The sequence below is a fragment of the Schistocerca americana genome, chromosome X (genome assembly GCF_021461395.2).
Source record: "Schistocerca americana isolate TAMUIC-IGC-003095 chromosome X, iqSchAmer2.1, whole genome shotgun sequence".
Lineage (NCBI taxonomy): Eukaryota > Metazoa > Arthropoda > Insecta > Orthoptera > Acrididae > Schistocerca > Schistocerca americana.
This window is the reverse complement of record NC_060130.1, coordinates 308546962-308565566: the sequence shown is the minus strand read 5'-3', so window position 1 is coordinate 308565566 and position 18605 is coordinate 308546962. Positions and strand designations below refer to the sequence as shown.

Here is an 18605-nt window from a genome sequence, read left to right as displayed (position 1 = left end):
CACATAAATATATCCAAGTTGTTTCTCCTAGGCCAGCGGCCTTGTCCCAGTGGTAATACCGGTTCCCATCAGATCACCAAAGTTGCTGCTGGGCTTCGCTAGCACATGGATGGGTGACCATTCAGTCTGCTGAGCACTGTTGACAAGCAAGGTGCACTCAACCCTTGTGAGACCAATTAAGGAGATACTTAACTGAGAAATAGCAGCTCTGTTCACAAAAACGGACAATGGCCGGGAGAGTGGTGTGCTGACCACATGCCCTTCCATGTCCTCATCCAGTGTCACCTGTGGGCCGAGGATGACACAGCAGTCAATACCATCAGGCCTTCGAGGCATGTTTGGATGAAGTTTAGTTTAAGTTGTTTCTGCTATTACTATGTCATGTTTTCTAAGCATTTTGAGCTTCACTCAAATTGAGTGGAATCCATTGAGAAAATGCCTTTTTCCCAGTTAAATGTTTGTGCAGAATCAAATGTACTGCAGTCTTTGATAAATGGAATGGAACACTTCATGGCAAAGATTTGGATATGTGAGCACTGTGGCTTTCAATATTATACTACTGCAGTGCATGTTCACCAGAAATGATGTGACATTCAGTTCAATTCGGTTTTGACACCATTTCCGGTGATTCTGCGCTGCAGTAGTCCAGGACAAAAGCCACAGTGATTGCATTATCTAGATCATTGCCACGAGCTTTTCCATGCCGTTTATTGAAGACTGCAGCACATTTCATTCTGCATAAAGGTTTACCCAAGAAAAAATCTTTTCTCAATGGATTACACGCAATTTGAGTGAAGCTCAAAATATTCGGGAACTTCAGTGAGGAAATGAAAAATCTGTACACAACATTTTAACAGGAGAAAGAACTTGGATATATTTATAGGAATCGGAAACTAAGCAGCAGTCAACTGTTAGGGTGTTCCAAGACAAAAGGAAATTTAAAAAAAAACAGTTCTTGAAGCACTGTCAAGGTAACAATTGCTTGTTTTTTTATTACGCTGGACATGTTTCAACCACTGCTTTGAAAGATCAAAGAGAAGTTAATACTGAAGAAGAAATCAGGCTTATCAGAAAAAAAAACATCCATTATCTGGGAAAAATATCCATTATTTGGGCATATCCAACAGCACCTAGCTCGTGATCCAAAAGTAGTTTCACCAAGCCCACTTCACCGTTGCAAGCAACAGTAGCTACAGCAAAGAAACAGCTGTGGATTTCACGACTTGAGAACAACTCGACCTGGCTATCCCCGTTGGAAACCCTTCTGCCTGGGCACTAACAGAAGTGGATCGTGTGGAGGTCAGTTGACTGCCTTCGGTCTGGAGTTGGAAGATCCAGCAGTAACCTCCACAAATGGCACTTTTCTGTAAATATCCCCAACTGTGACTGTGGAGCATTTACTGGTCTGTCAACTATGCCCTCCATATTGCACGGAAGATCTTCTGCTTGTGACTCCAAGCACAATTAATGTTACAAGAGTTTAGGCAACAATAGTGTATCTTAATAATTCTTTCTCTCTTTAGTTTTTAATGGTAATTACCATTTATTATATCTCCTTCTGACCTGAATGAGTAAATTGATTATGTAATGTCTCCACATGATGCCCCCATCAAGTGTGCATCTTCTTCCATTTTACTGTGCTTTAATCAGTTTGTTGAAACTCCACATTTGCAATTTGATGATGAGTAAGGTAAGAGTGTATGACAACACAGTAACTTCCGTTTTGGAAAATATGACTCTCAAGCAAATGCTTAGCTTTTTGCCAAATAATGCCTCACTTACTCTCTTGTAAATCTGTCGGCCACAATTGTCTTTTACACAGTATTATTTTTTCAACAGCTTGTGCTTCGCTGTTCATTAGATTTTTTATCCTTCAAACATAGTTTGTGCATAAATGCAGAGTTTTAATAAGAAATTACTGATGGGTGGTAGAATGGACACATTTCCATACTTTAAAGCCATTTTTATTCAGTTTTATTTCTTTGAGCTTTGGTACATCTCTTGTGAGAACCGTAAAACTCAGCATGAAACAACTACTCCTTACTTCATTTATGATACAGGAGACTAAAGTATACTGAACAGAAAGGTGCCTACTAATTACATGTGGATTTTCTCCAATGATGTTGGTTCAAAATGATAAAACTCTGTCAGGAGGTAGTTTATGAAGGCCTCGTAATTCTCTTTTTTGGGAGTGGGTTGCAGAGCTTGTCCAAACACTGCTGATAAAGACAAGAATTATTGCATCAGTTGAATTGTGAAATTTTTGAACATTTGCTTAGGCTTGACTCAAAGTGATTTCCACAAACTTGTGTACAAAAGTGACTTGATTCACTAAAGTACCGAGCGAGGTGGCGCAGTGGTTAGCACACTGGACTCGCATTCGGGAGGATGACGGTTCAATCCCGTCTCCGGCCATCCTGATTTAGGTTTTCCGTGATTTCCCTAAATCGCTTCAGGCAAATGCCGGGGTGGTTCCTTTGAAAGGGCACGGCCGATTTCCTTCCCCATCCTTCCCTCACCCGAGCTTGCGCTCCATCTCTAATGACCTCGTTGTCGCCGGGACGTTAAACACTAATATCCTCCTCCTCCATTCACTAAGTTTAATTTTGCCAAAGTAAACACCATGTACATCTCTGTAGCCATGTGGTAAGATCTCTGTTTTGGTGGGGACTTGGGTTCAATTCCTAGTACTGCAGGGATTTTTCCTTTGTGGGAGGACTGGATTGGGGTGCCCTCAGCTTCAGGACACCAACTGAGGAACTTCTGGTGTGAGGCCTTTACAAATGTCTGCTTGTGTCTGTATATGTGCAGATGGATGTGTGTGTGTGTGTGTGTGTGTGTGTGTGTGTGTGGGCGCGCGCGCGAGTGTATATCTGTCCTTTTTCCCCCTAAGGTAAGTCTTTCCACTCCCGTGATTAGTATGACTCCTTACCCTCTCCCTTAAAACCCACATCCTTTCGTCTTTCCCTCTCCTTCCCTCTTTCCTGATGAAGCAACCGTTGGTTGCGAAAGCTTGAATTGTGTGTGTGTGTGTGTGTGTGTGTGTGTGTGTGTCAACATGCCAACACTTTCGTTTGGTAAGTTACATCATCTTTGTTTTTAGATATATTTTTCCCACGTGGAATGTTTCCCTCTATTATATTCATATCTCTGTATTTAAATACACATGGCTATACCAGTTTCTTTGGCACTTCAGTGTATATTGTAATGTGTGTTCTATTCTTTGAATATGGCTTGAACACCAGTAAAATATTTTTGGTGAAGTTCCCTCGTGAGTGTTCATATTTTAAAATTTGTGCTGCTTCTTGACTGAGATTTAAAACAGCTGTCGTGTTGATCTTCCATTTTAATTTCAGGTGGTTGGTGGAAAGCTGGATCAATTTATGATGTACATGGACCAGTTGCTCTTGAATTTGGAAATCAGACTTATGCAAAGGCATTAGATGATGGCCTCTTTATGCTAGGAGCACCACATCCTGAAGGTAATGTAGTTTCCTAGATCTATATCTGTACTCTGCAAGCCACTGTATGGTATACAGTGGAAATACATAGTGTCCTCCTATATTTTTTTTTCTTATTCCATTTGCAAATGATACATGGGAAGAATGACTGTTGATATGCTTCTACATGAGCCCAAATTCCTCTAACTTTAGCTTTGTGGTCATTACATTAAATGTGTATTTGAGGGAGTAGCATATTTATTGCCTCGTTGTGGTATGTGGCCTCTCAGAATTGTGCTACTAAGTTATCTGTCATGTACAGTGGCTTTCTTCTAATGTTTCCATGTGTAGTTTCTTGAGCTTCTCCAACACTCTTATGCAGTATAAACAACCCCATGGTCCACGATAAATCATGCATCTATTCTTTGAATCTGTTCTATCTTTTCCATTTATTCAACTTTGTAAGGGTTGCAGATTGACAAACAATACTCAAGAGTTGGTCAGATGAGAATTTTACTGGTGACCTCATTTGTTTGTGAGTTATGTTTGCTTAGGGTTATGCCAATAAATTTAAGCCATCCCCACAACTGGATTCATGTGATTACCTCAAACAGTTATTCCTAGATAAAAGTTGTTAGCAAACACTGATGGTGTAGTCAATTTATATTGAATCTTTTCATATATTTATGCACCTCAAATTACATTTATTTCTGTTTATTCAGCCACAAGTCTTTGCTACAAATTCTAATCATCTGCAAATCTGTCAGTATTTTGTAGCAAGACTCTTAAGTTATCACGTCGCTGCACACAATGGTATCATCTGGGAGCAGCTTGATACGGCCACAGACATTATTCACCATGTCGTTTGTGTGTATTGTGAACAGTAGGAGGTCTGTCACACTACTTTAAGATTTGATGGATACTAGTTTTGTTTCTGACAATGCGTCCCCATCGAAAATGCCTTGTCTTCCCTCCAGTCTCACATATTGTTTGAGATGTATTCTGTTTTCTAGGCTACAGTGTGGAATGGTATGAAAATCTTTCTGGAATTAAAAAAAAAAAAAAAAAAAAAAATTGCATCAACCTGAGCTGTGCTCTCTACTGTCTTCTACATATCATAAACAAACAGAGCAAGCATCTTTCACATGATTGATGCTTGCAGAAACCGTGTTGACTCTTATATATAAATAGTTGAATTATCAGAAATTTAATTGTACGTAAGTACAACATGTGTGCAAGAAATTGATGTCAATCAAATAGATTTATAATTTTGTATACTGGTTGTGTGATCCTTCTTGGCAATTGATGCTACCTACACCTACTTCCGATTACATGGCACCCTGTGTTGTTCCTGCAATTTCGATAAAATGATTTTGTGAAGTGTGGTTTATTTGCCTCATAACATACATAATCTAAATCATTTCATTCAGGTACAGGATACATATCAAAATTGTGGTAAAATTTCACCATAAACAAAGAATACCTGATGTTAACAAACAGCACCATAAAAATAATACAATTTTATTATATATACGTACAATAAAATTGAACACTTAATTATCCTTTGCTCAAATTATAATTTCGTCCTTTATGAATTCCTCTATTGAGTAGTAATATTTCTCCCACAGAATCTGCTGTAGCCTCGTTTTTAAAATTTCTGTCTTGATATTAAATATGTTTTTTTCCCATTAACTTGTTATATTTTGTCATCCCCATATACTGTGGAGTCTGTGCATATAATTTCAACTGGTGGTAGCATAAAATTATTTCTTGTGTTATATGTGTGGTTAAAATGAGCCTCCTCAAGTAATTTTTGTCTGCTGTGTAGGAAGATTATAATTTCATAAATGTATATGGAAGGAACACTTAGCCCTCAGGGGCTCAGCATTGATTTGCTGGGTATGGGTTTGGCGACCCCAAGGTTGACCTGGGGACTGGTAAGCGCCGCCAGTCCTCTGTCACTGTAAGCTCTGGGCATGGTTCAGCGACCACCGTGTGGTGTGGCGGTGGAACGTTGTGTGTCTCAGGGAGCAGGGATCTTGGCTTGGCTGCCCAGATTGCAAGGACGGAATAAACCTCCATAAAAAACCCTCAGTCTCAACGTGTACTGCACGCTGATGGAATGCATGGCTGTTGAGGTGGAACAGTCGTTAGCGGGCAACCTATTGGGAATGTGAAGTTTCATATTGGGAACCTGCCACACCTCAGTTGCATAAGGCTTACCCAAGCATGCGGGACTCTGTCTAGGTGGACTTCTAGTTCCCTAGCTGCTCATGGGACTGAGATGGATCCTTCGAAACAGACTTCGGGTTTACACAGACTCTTTCAGGTATGAGTAAGAGAATCATGCTGGTGGCCAGAATGTGTTTCTTATAATTAAACAGAAAGAGGGGAGCTTTGAGAAAGTTTCACCTTTTTACATTCACGAAGGGTTAGAGGGAATCACTGGAACATCAAAAACTGCCAAGCCTTGCGGAATGGGACCCTGTCAATAGAAATGTCCAATTCTCAACAGGTCAAGAACATCCAGAAAGCTCAGTGCCTCAGGGAGTATGCAATCGAATGTGAACTGCACAGCACCTTAAACTATAGCAAAGGTGTTGTGAATTGCAGGATCTGGTTGACATTCCCCGAGAAGAACTGATAGCCGAGTGGTCCCAGGAAGGAATCGTTGATGTCCAGAACATTATGAAACGGGTGGATGGTCACCTCATGAAGTCAGACTCATTTATACTGACTTTCAGCAGCACAAAACTTCCTGGGCACATTAAGGCTTGTTTCCTCGATCTCAGTGTGTGGCCTTATTTCCCTAACCCGATGCACTGTCTTACCTGCCAGCGCTTTGGGCACACCATCTCGGATTGTAAGGGGGCTGCCACATGTGAAAAATGTGGTAAGGCCACCCATGATGGTGTTGGTTGTGCATCTCCTCCAAAGTGTGTCAACTGCTCTGGTGATCACCCTGTCTGGAGTAGGGACTGCCGTGTCTTCCTTGAAGAAAGGAAGATACAGGAAATCAAAACGACTATATGTATTTCATATGGAGAGGCCAAAAACATCTATAAGGCCATGCAGCCCCTAGCATTTACTACCTCCTTTGCATCTGCTCTTAAACAACCAGTTCCGAAGGACGATACTGTTGTCCAAACGGAGGTTGCTAGTATCAGCACTAGCGCCTGCATTTGCCAGTGCGCTTGTGCTGTTGCGATTCCCGCAAAGTCCACTCCCAAAAGATCAGACAAGTCTGTTGTTGTTGACATTGCAGAGCTCCCTGCTCCCTTAAAGGCGCAGTCTGGTTCACCATCCAGCGATGCCACTACCCCTGCTGCGATATTTTGGCCCCAAAGCCTACCCCTGGCAAAAAATCAAAGGCCAAGCATCCACCACTGCCAGAGTCTGGACGTAAACAGTCCGACGATGTGGATGTCCTTCTCTCTTATGTCTCTCTTGACTTCTCGGTAGAACTAATGGAGCTTGATGTCGGATGGGGGCAATCATCTCGTCCCTAGACTGGGCCCCCACCCATTACGTGCTTACCGCCCCAGCACAATGACATGGTGAAAGTACAACCCCCATGATGGATGGCTTCCATATTACTGTGGAACATTAATGAGTTAAGAACACTTGTGGAGGAACTGAAAATCCTAGGAGAAGAACGCCCTCTGTGCCCGTGTTTACAAGAAACACATTTTAAAGCCACTGATTCCCTCGTGCTCTGTGGCTGTATCCTTTACCTGAAGGATAACCTGACCGAGGACAGGGCCAAGGGGGGTGTTGGTGTGTTTGTCAATGACATGCATCACTCCTCCGCTCTCGCCCTGGCTGCCAACCTGCAAGCAGTTGGTGTTGAAATTTATGGGTATTGGAGGGTCACTGTTTGTGCACTGCATCTCCCTCCACAATATGTGATCTACTCTGGGGCCCTTATAGCTCTCATGGAACAACTCCCTTGACCTTTTCTTCTCCTGGGAGATTTCAGTGCTCACAATGTTTTGTGGGGCTCAAACTCTACTTGCCCTCGGGGGTCAAGTTTTGGAGAGCCTCATGACGTCTCACGAGTTGTGCATCCTAAACACAAGTACTCACTTTCACTTTTGTACTGCTACTGTGTCCTTCTCTGCCATCGACCTCTCTTTCTGTTCTCCAGCCCTAGCATAATCTGTTCAGTGGGCGGTCAATGACAACCTCCGTTCCAGTGACCACTTCCCCCTCCACATTCACCTATTTGACAGAGCCATTTGTGAAGAGCAGCCACTCACATGGTTGGTCAGCAGGGCTAACTGGACACTGTTCAGCCAGCTGGCTGTGTTTGAACATGTGCCAGCATCCAGGAATGGGTGGACCATATCACACAAATGATCCATCCTACCGCTGACTTATACATCCCAAAGTCCTCAGTTCATCTCCGGAGGCAACCTGTGCCTTCGTGGATGGATGAGTGCCACTCCACCATTCTAAAGAGGCGTGTGGCTTTTCGACGATTTAAAAGCTGCCCTGCAGCAGACAACCTTTATAGCCTTTCGAGCTGCGAGAGTAAATGCCCGACTTGTGATTAAAGAGAGCAAGAAACGATCATGGCAAGCATTTCTGGTCTCCATCAACCGTTCCACTTGTTCTACGAAAGTATGGGAAGCCATCAGGAGGATTTCTGGTAAGTGCAGTTGCTCACCAATAGCTGCAGTGCTGACATGAGGATGTCTCCGAACAGCACCTGGAGACATTGCTCAGATGCTGGCAGAGACCTTTGCACAGACTACTGCAAATGCCAGCCAGGATCTGGCGTTTTGTTGCTACCATGCGACTGCACAGAGGAGCAAATTGGACTTTGGTTCCAACGATTCTGAAAGTTACAACTCTCCCTTCTCCATGTGGGAGTTGGAATCAGCCCTGTCTGAGGCTCGTGACACGGTACCTGGTCATGACTAGATCCAGTACTGCATCCTTAGACATTTGCCAGCAGCTTTGAAAAAACTCCTCCTTAAATGTTTTAATCTTGTATGGCAGGCAGGTCATGTCCCCAACTTTTGGAGAGAGACAGTTTTGATACCTCTTCTCAAACCAGGAAAGGACCGCATGTCCCCCAGTAGTTTTTGGAGTATTGCTTTAACGAGCTGTGTAGGAAAGACCCTGGAGCGAATGATTAACTGGCGTCTGGTCTGGCTATTGTAGACCAGGCAACTCCTTAGCCACACTCAGTGTGGATTCTGCAGATTTCAGACCACTGTTGACAACCTGACTCTGCTCGAGGTGGCTACTCAGCAGTCTTTCCTACGTAGACATCACTGCATTGGAATATTATTCGATATCAATAAGGCATACAATACTGCTTGGCTACACTGTATTCTCACTCAACTGCATCAATGGGGCTTTCATGACCATCTCCCCATCTTCATTCAGTCCTTCCTGTCTCAGCACTATCTTAGGACCTGAGTTGGTGACTCGCTGTCAGATTGTTTCGAGCAGGAGAATGGTGTCCCTCAGGGCAGTGTTTTAAGTGGTACCCTCTTTGCCATAGCCATCAATAGTATCACGTCTACAGTATGGAGTCCAGTACAGTGCTCCTTATTTGTAGACAATTTTACTGTTTTCCGTTCCTCTTCCAGTGTTGCATCAGCAAGCCGTCAGTTGCAACTTATTGTGCGGCAGTTAGAGGAGTGGGCTGCAAACACTGGTTTCCAGTTTTCTGCAGGTGTGTGTGTGTGTTCATTTTAATCATTCTCGTCGTATTTTTCATTTGCCTGCCTTGCGTCTGAGGGACACCATCCTAAGTTTTAGAGATTCAGTGCGGTTTCTGAGCCTCATTTTTGACTCCCAATTGTCGTGGTTGCTGCACCTGCGAGATCTGAAAGCCAGAACCCTGCAGGCACTGAATATCTCAAAAGTGGCTTAGTCACAGGTCTTGGGGAGCGGACAGGACGCGTCTCCTCCAGTTTTATAGGGCTTTCGTGTGTTATCAGCTGGACTACAGGTCACAGTGTATGGATCAGCGCTGGTCTTCCTATTTGAAGATCATTGATGCTGTCCACCATGAGGGGCTTCGGCTGGCCACGGGTGCTTATCGGACCAGTCCCACAGCCAGAACTGCCACTTACCATCCGGCGGCAGCTCCTCCTGGTGCACCAAGTGTGTAAGTTTCTTCCAGCTCCAACTTCATCCACTACCCAATTTTTTGCTCATCTGCCCATGGACTGTCTTTTTTTCCCCCACTGTCCCTGAGCCACATTGCCATTCAGGGTCCGCGTGTTATGTGTGCTGAAGTCACTCGGTGTGGAGCCCGTACAACCCCAAATCCAGGGTTTTAACTGCTTGCCACCCTGGTTACTGGAGAGTCCCAGAATGATTTTAGATTTGGTTCGGTACAAGAGAGATTGCACTCCTGCGTCTGTTTTTAATGCAACATTTTCTGCCATTTTATCTGAGCACCACGACTATGTAGTAGTTTTTATGGATGGGTCAAAACGGGGGATTTTGTTGGTTGCTGTGTTGTTTTTCCAGATCGTGTCCTCAAGGTCTGATCGTCTCCAGGTCTGTAGAATTATCTGCGATCTTGTGGGCACAGAAGCAAATGAGACACTCTTCCCATCCTAAATTTCTTGTCTGTTTCGATTCACTCAGTGCCCTTCACTCATTGCAACGTTTGCATCCAGCAGTTAAAATAGTCCTCACCATCCAGGATGCCCTCCTCCAACTACGACGACAGGGGAAGGAGGTGACTTTCTGCTGGATTCCAGGGCACGTCAGCATTGCTCGGAATGAAAGGGAAGATCTTGCAGCCAAGGAGGTGTGTCTCAATCCACAAGTATTTCAGTGTGCCATCCCCCTGCACGCTCTCACCTTGCTGGTGGGGGCCTCTAGAGTCTTGCGTCAGTGGGAAGATGAGTGGCTGGAAGTGACTGACAATAAGCTCTGTTTAGTCAAGCCCACAACATGTGTTTGCTCTACTTCCTTCCAGCCACATACATGGGACGAGGTTCTCCTCACTCGTCTTTGGATAGGCCACAGTCCTACGACACATGGCTTCTTGCTCCGATGAAAGGGCTATCCAATGTGTAGTGGTTGTGGCGTCCAGGTCACTGTGCGCCACTTTTCATTGGATTGCATTTTATTTTCTGACCAGGGAGCTGCAGTTGACTTGCCAGCGGATCTGCTATCTCTTTTAGGTAATAATCAGACAAATACGACTAGAATTTTAAAGTTCTGTGACTTGTCCAATGTTTTTACCAAGATTTTAGGGAGAGGGTTTCAATTTGCTCACAGGGTGACTGGCTAGCCCACATTTTACGTAAATGGCCAGCCAGTGACAATTTCCTGTGGCGCCCTTGAAACTCCTTTCTTGTTTCACTTACGTTTTGTTCTCTTGTACAGCAATATTCATCTTTTCCTGCTTTCTTTCCGTGTATGCTCCCTTTTACAAATGTTGTCCACATTTGTTTCTTTTAATGTGTGTCAGGGCGCTGATAATCTCAGTGGGCAGTGCCCGTAAGACCCCCCACACACACACACACACACACACACACACACACACACACACAGAGGAACAGCTAGGATTTGTAGTTTCCGAAATAATGGGTGACAAGACTCTGTTTGCTGTGCACTACACATGTATTGGGAAATTTCCTTTTGCAGTTTCAGTATTCGAGATACATTACTTGAACTTTCCGAGAAATTTATCCCATAGCTAATGACAGAATCAAAATAACTACGATAAGTAATTTTTCCTGTACTCAGGTCAGTAGAATTTGGTAGTATTTTCACTGAAAATGCTAAACTGCTTAGTCTATTTGACAGGAGGTCAATATATGTATTCCAGCTTAAGTTCTTGTCCACGTTTAGTCCCAGGAATTTGACCATGTCATCTTCTTTCATAAGTTGATTGTCATTTAGAATAATAATTCACTGCGTCTGAGGTGACAGTTACTGCTTGTTTTCTGTTGTCTAAGTATAATGTTTGCCAATTTAGAGCATTGTCCTTAATCTCGTATTTGTCTAATTTGTAGATAAGCAAGTCATGGTTCATGGAGTCAAATGCTTTTGTGAGATCACAGAGGATACCTGCAATTTAACTCCTCTGATCCAGTGATTTGCATATGTTTTCGATAAAGCTATTCATTGCACCCAGACTGTTTTTCCCTGGTAGAAATCCTAACTGGTTGCTTATAATAAGTTTTTGATCTGGTTGGCAGATACTTTATCTTGCCCTTCTGACAGGACTGGAAGAACAGAAATAGGGTAATAGTATCCCATGTCTTCCCTTGACCCTTTCTTGAAGGGAGGTCTGACTTTGGCATACTCCAAACCATCGGGTAAGCATCTCTGTTGAAAAGACTGGTTGAATATTTTAGTTAGGGGAGGTGCTATTGTGCCACACACTGTTTTAATCACCCCCCCCCCCCCCATTTTCCACATCCTTTGTTGTGACTTTTTTTCAATCTATAAGATGTTCAGTTTTGTGATGGAATCCAATGGGATTTACTTTAGTTTGATACTTTGCTACATCAACATCTTATGAAGAATTCATTTAAACACACTTTAATATTAGATATTTCATTACTAGTAACTCTTAACACCTAATAGACCACACTGCTTTTGTTTTACTTTTGTGTTGTACAATGAACTTCTTGTTTGCCACTTTTATAAATATAGATTTATAATGACACACATACTCAATAAAATGTGTGTTTTTATTATATTTAGGTTCATTATAGAGTTTCCTCTTCTTGGCACTAGCAATTTTTATATACTTCCGTATCCATTTAAGTTTATTAGTCATTTTGTTGTATGTGTATTTTCCAAGCTTTTTCTGAAACATTTATGGATGGATAGTATCATCTGATTATTATTTTACGTTTCTTTCTTTATATATTCTAGATAATCACCAAGATTATCTAGTGTTCTGGCTCTGTATTTGTCTTTTGACATTACAGAGTCCTTTCCTGAAATGCTTTTGTTATTCAGCCTATCATTTCAGTATATGTCCCATTCTGGATTTGATATTTCAGTCCTTTTTTTTTCTACATGTGTCCTATTACAAGTATTATGTGCACATTGTTCCCTTTGATGAGTGACAGTACCTCAGGACCACAAAAGTGAGGTTAGCGGCTTTTACTACTTCATCCAGCTGCTGAAAGGTGCTGAGAATGGCTTCTGAACCCAGGCGACTGCGTCCATCATTGGTGCCAACATAAACTACAACTTGTAGCCGGCTTCACCCACTGTGTTTAGTTGGTGCTGGCAGAAACTATTTCCTTATGGGGCCCCATCAACTGCCTTCGGGCTCCCAGTAACAAGCAGTCCCTCCCTATATTCAGACCAAATGAGATGACACAGTTGTAAGACATTGGATTCACTTTATGGAGGACAGTGGTTCATGTCCTCATCTGCCTGTCCAGAGTTAGGATCTGGGGTTTCCCTAAATAGTTTAAGACAAGTGCTGGGATGTTTCCTTTGAAAAGGATATGGCCTATTACCTTCCCAATCGTTCCCCCATATGAACTTGGGCACTGTCTCTAATGACCTAGTTGTTGATTAGATGTTGAAACCTCAATATTCCTTCCTTTTTTCTGTGTGAATGTGATGGCATGAGAGGTGCAGGGGCCATCACCCCAGAGGTCCCATTGCTGCCACAGCCCTCAGCAGCATCTTGAACCTTTTCAGTGGAAATCACCACATATCCTTACTGTTACCAATTTTGCCTGCAGTGCTAGTATCAGACAAAAATGATGTATGTAAAATATGCAAATACTTAGGAAAATTAAAAAACAAAACTCAATGCTGATAAATGAACAGTTGCACTGCTCATATCCACATAGACAAAAGTAATAAAATGACTAAACTAAATACTTTATACGAACTCAGTACTGCTACTATCGCTGCTGCTGCTGCTGCTGCTGCTGCTGCTGTCAACACTACCAACTGTTGTTCTGTAGTCAGCAACTTGAGTGCCACTGCAGTTCCTTTTCAAACGAGCACTCAAGCCACTGTAATTTTTGTTTGTTAGTGCCTTGTTGCTATTGTTAATGGGACAGTAGAACGAAAGAGATCCACTGTAAATTTTCAACAATGGATACTTGAATAGTAGTAGTAACAATGGACAAGGTTACATTTAAATGGATTATGTTATTATCTACAACAACCTTCAGATACAATTTTTATTCAATTAGTATGAAGTTCAAGACAACAGAGGAGTTGCCTAAGTCAAAAGTTAAATGAAGTCATAAGATACGACAAGGACTAAATATATGTTTAGTCTCTTTGTTTGGATACTAAGAAACACAGTCGATATAGTAAGTATACTATAGAGAATGCTACTGTATCAATGGCAGTAGTTATGAAATAAATGATGTAGTGAAATAAAATCCCAGCATTAGCCTAATGGCCATGAATAATGACAGAGAATGTAGAGGTGGCAAATTGTGGAAGGGTTGATGCTATGGGACTGACTTGAAGTGTTGGAAGTGGACAGTGCACTGATATGAAACCGGTAAAGCCCCCACTTCGAGTCCCGCTTTTGCATGCTATTATGATCTGTTAGGAAGTTTCCTTAGCTCCCCTAAATCACTCAGGGTGAGTGCCTGGATAGTTCCTCACATGAAGCTACGGCCAGTTATTTCCAATTACTTTACTGATCTAGAATACCTTTGATGATCTAGCTACCAACTGGCTATTAAGCTCTAAACATACTTGCTTTGTTTGTGATATTGCTGTCCAGAATAAAGTATCAGTGACGTATGGATTCTGATTCAAGCGTTCTGGTAGAGAGTACTACAAAAGCATACCGTCAGTGTCACAACACTTTACACTGCTAAAAAGCCGACATTTTTGTGGGCTGTTAACGAAATTATATTAGTGAAACTAGAATTGTTTATTCACATCACTCATAGCAAATTCTTTTATAAATTTTATTATTCTCTGATTGTTCTATAATAATTTTGGAATTTTTCACAAATGTGAGTGTATGTTCAATCTGATTCCCCAAAGTATATACTCAGTCTGACTCCCCAAAGTGATGTTATTGCATCTACTGTTGTGAAGTATTCATGTGTTTAATCATATCCGTTGCTTTTTAAGGAATCAGCTGTGTTACGAAGGCAGTAATTGAAACAGTTATTTTGATTGATTGAAATTTACGGTGAAGTTAACTTATTTTTACTGCTTAATTCAAAACCTGTTTAGTGTTAAAAGAAAATTTATTTGTAGGTGAAGGTCCATCTCCAGAAGAAATTCTGTCTGCTCTTATAATTGATGACACAAAAATTGCTTTAAAATCAGGCTATGGCAAATATCTAACTGCCTGTAAAGATGGAAAAGTGACTGGACGATCAGCTGCATGCGGACCTATGGAGCAGTGGGAACCAATTTTTCAGGTGCTGTGTAACGTAATGGACAAATCTCATTACATAAATATGCTGAATTATTAAGAATACATTGACACACAAACAAAAATTTACACTGAACAGCCAAAACATTATGACCACTGACCACCATGACATTGGATGCCACATGGTAGCAATGTGGGCACATGACGTGGTAACAAAAGTACATAAACAGAGCGGACATGGATGGGGATGACCATTGCGAAGATATGGGCTGCAAATGGGGAAACCCATTGAGATAAGCAGCTTTGACAAAGGGCATATTATTATTACACAGAGCCTGTGACTGAGTCTCTCAAAATCGGTGAAGCTGGTCGAATGTTCACATACTACTGTTGTGAGCATTTACGGAAAGAGGTAGAAGAAAAGTGAAACTACCACTAGGCACTAAATGGTTGGATGTCCAAAACTCTTCACTGAATGTGGGGTTCGGAGGCTTGTCTGCTCTGTGAAGTAGGAGAGATGGTGATCTGTGGTATCTCTACCGAAAGAGTATAATGCTGATGCACACGCAACTGTTTTGGAGCACACTGTTCATTGTATATTGTTGAACAGACTGTGTTCACATGTTGAACCATCATCATCATCAGTTAAGATTGCAGTGGGTGTGGGACCATTGGGATTCGACAGTCTATCAGTGAAAACGTCAGCTCTTCAAGTGAATCACATTTTTGCTACACTAGGTCACTAGTCATCTCCACAAATGCCTCGAAACGTGAAGAGTGCCATGTACGCAGGCTGGTGGAGTCAGTAATATGCTGCAGGAGACATTTTCTTGCTTTAGCATGGGATCTGTGATAATAATCAAGACAGCGATGTCATCTTTTAGCAGGTACAATTATCTGTGTCTTGGAGCCAGAATCGTGCCACAGTAGTTTGTGGAGCATTATAGTGAACTCACATTGATGTGTCGGCAACCATATTCACTTGATGTAAATCCTGGGGAACCTATCCATGTCGCTATCAGGCACCATCACTGCGTATGCAAATCAGCGGCCCATTATTTATGCAAATTACGTGACCTGTGTGTACACATCTAAGGCCACATACTTCCACAAACCTACCAACGAACTGTCGGATCCCTGATATGCAGAATCATTTATGTATTTTGTTCCGAAGATGGACAAACAAGTTCTTAAGCAGATGGTCATAATGTTTTTGCTCATTGGTATATAAAATTTCTTTATAATTTGGGACAACACTTTCACCATCTCTTACAATTTACTTTTGGACAGTTCCTGCTTGTTAAGTCCCAAGCAAATTTTCAGTGTTATTAAGTGTTTTATTAAGAATCAATTTGTTAAAAGACTTCCTACAAATACTCTGAAAGACCTGAGAGAAATATATATTTCATCACATACAAATTCAAAAATTGCCTTTAAATTTAGATTTCTTCACCTCTTTATCTATAAGGCTGTTAGTAAGTAATGTTCTCTCTCTTTTCATAAGAGAATTCAGTAAGGTCAGAACTTACATGTCAAAGTGTTAATGTAAACAGATGTATAATTTGTTTGATGAAATCTCTAGCATTAGAATAATTCATAAATGCTTCTCTTTGAAGAAAGTAGCTTTTTATAATAACTGTTGATTTTAATGTTTCACAAAAGACAAAATTCTACTATCAGTTTAGAACAGAATGAACAATGACAGTTGAAGTAAAGATAAATTTCACTAGTTTTCCATGGCACAGTTAAGAGGGTGTGTCTTGTGAAAGAAAGAAAAAAATGAAACCAACATTCTGTATTTATTTGCGATTGTGGGACCTAAGTAAGTCAGACTAGAACACCAAACATTACAGAAGAAAGACTAAAAATTTAATTAGCTCTGAATGTGATTGCAATAATAAATGGCTCATAAAAAATGCAGATAATGTTCATGATGAACATGGTATTGGATTAAGTAAACTTAGTATCTGTGTCACAGCAGTGATGAAAAGATAATTTTTCCCCCTTTTATAATATTAATGTCTGTAGCCACTGCATGCTTTGTGAATAAGTTTACGGTCTTTGTAGTTAATATGAATGTGTAAGATACTAATATGCACCATGAACTTAATCATGCTCATACAATTCTTATATTTGTAGGATGGAAAGACAGCACTTCTTGGATATTCTGGTTGCTTTATGAGTGTATCAGAGGATGACATGCTCATGGCTGTGAATCGTGTTGTTGGGCCTAATGAGGTTTTGCAAATTCGTTCTTGTGCAGTCCAAGAAGCTCCAAAAACTTCAAGTTTGCCTGCAGAAGAGGAAGGAAATGTTAAACAAGTAGAAATCAATTTTGTGTAAGTGAACTTATAAGAAATATCTCATATGCCACTTTTCCAGTCAGGGGAGCTCATTAATATTCAGATTATAATAAACATCGTTATCTCGGAAAAAATTAGACACTTATCAATTATTTAAGATTGTTGTTGTTGTGGTCTTCAGTCTTGAGACTGGTTTGATGCAGCTCTCCATGCTACTGTATCCTGTGCAAGTTTCTTCATCTCCCAGTACCTACTGCAAACTACATCCTTCGGAATTTGCTTAGTGTATTCATCTCTTGGTCTCCCTCTACGATTTTTACCCTCCACGCTGTCCTCCAATACTAAATTGGTAATCCCTTGATGCCTCAGAACATGTCCTACCAACTGATCCCTTCTTCTAGTCAAGTTGTGCCACAAACTCCTCTTCTCCCCAATTCTATTCAACGCCTCCTCATTAGTTATGTGATCTACCCATCTAATCTTCAGCATTCTTCTGTAGCACCACATTTCGAAAGCTTCTGTTCTCTTCTTGTCCAGGCTATTTATCGTCCATGTTTCATTTCCATACACGGCTACACTCCATACAAATACTTTCAGAAACGACTTCCTTACACTTAAATCTATACTCATTGTCAACAAATTTCTCTTCTTCAGAAACACTTTCCTTGCCATTGCCAGTCTACATTTTATATCCTCTCTACTTTGACCATCATCAGTTATTTTGCTCCTCAAATAGCAAAACTCCTTTACGACTTTAAGTGTCTCATTTCCTAATCTAATTCCCCCAGCATCACCTGACTTAATTCGATTACATTTCATTGTCCTCATTTTGCTTTTGTTGATGTTTATCTTATATCCTTCTTTCAAGACACTGTCCATTCCGTTCAACTGCTCTTCCAAGTCCTTTGCTGTCTGTGACAGAATTACAATGTCATTGGCGAACTTCAAAGTTTTTATTTCTTCTCCATGGATTTTAATACCTACTCTGAGTTTTTCTTTTGTTTCCTTTACTGCTTGCTCAATATACAGATTGAATAACATCGGGGAGAGGCTACAACCCTGTCTCACTCCTTTCCAAACCACTGCTTCACTTTCATGTCCCTCGACTCTTGTAACTGCCATCTGGTTTCTGTACAAATTGTAAATAGCCTTTCACTCCCTGTATTTTACCCCTGCCACCTTCAGAATTTGAAAGAGAGTATTCCAGTCAACATTGTCAAAAGCTTTCTCTAAGTCTACAAATACTAGAAATGTAGGTTTGCCTTTCCTTAATCTATCTTCTAAGATAAGTCGTACGGTCTGTATCGCCTCACGTGTTCCAATATTTCTATGGAATCCAAACTGATCTTCCCTGAGGTCAGCTTCTACCAGTTTTTCCATTCATCTGTAAAGAATTTGTGTTAGTATTTTGCAGCTGTGACTTATTAAACTGATAGTTTAATTTCCACATCTGTCAACACCTGCTTTCTTTGGGTTTGGCATTATTATATTCTTCTTGAAGTCTGAGGGTATTTCGCCTGTCTCATACATCTTGCTCACAAGATG

At 41.2% G+C, this 18605-nt stretch overlaps 1 protein-coding gene across 1 annotated transcript in view; it reads left to right on the top strand.

Moving 5' to 3' along the window:
* Positions 1–18605, top strand: part of LOC124555706 (protein FRG1 homolog) — a 39800-nt gene that overhangs the window by 7578 nt on the left and 13617 nt on the right. Inside the window, exons 3-5 of the mRNA XM_047129711.1 lie at positions 3357–3482; positions 14637–14803; positions 16897–17096. Of these exons, the coding sequence (XP_046985667.1) occupies positions 3357–3482; positions 14637–14803; positions 16897–17096 (493 nt within the window). The remainder of the gene's footprint in view (positions 1–3356; positions 3483–14636; positions 14804–16896; positions 17097–18605) is intronic.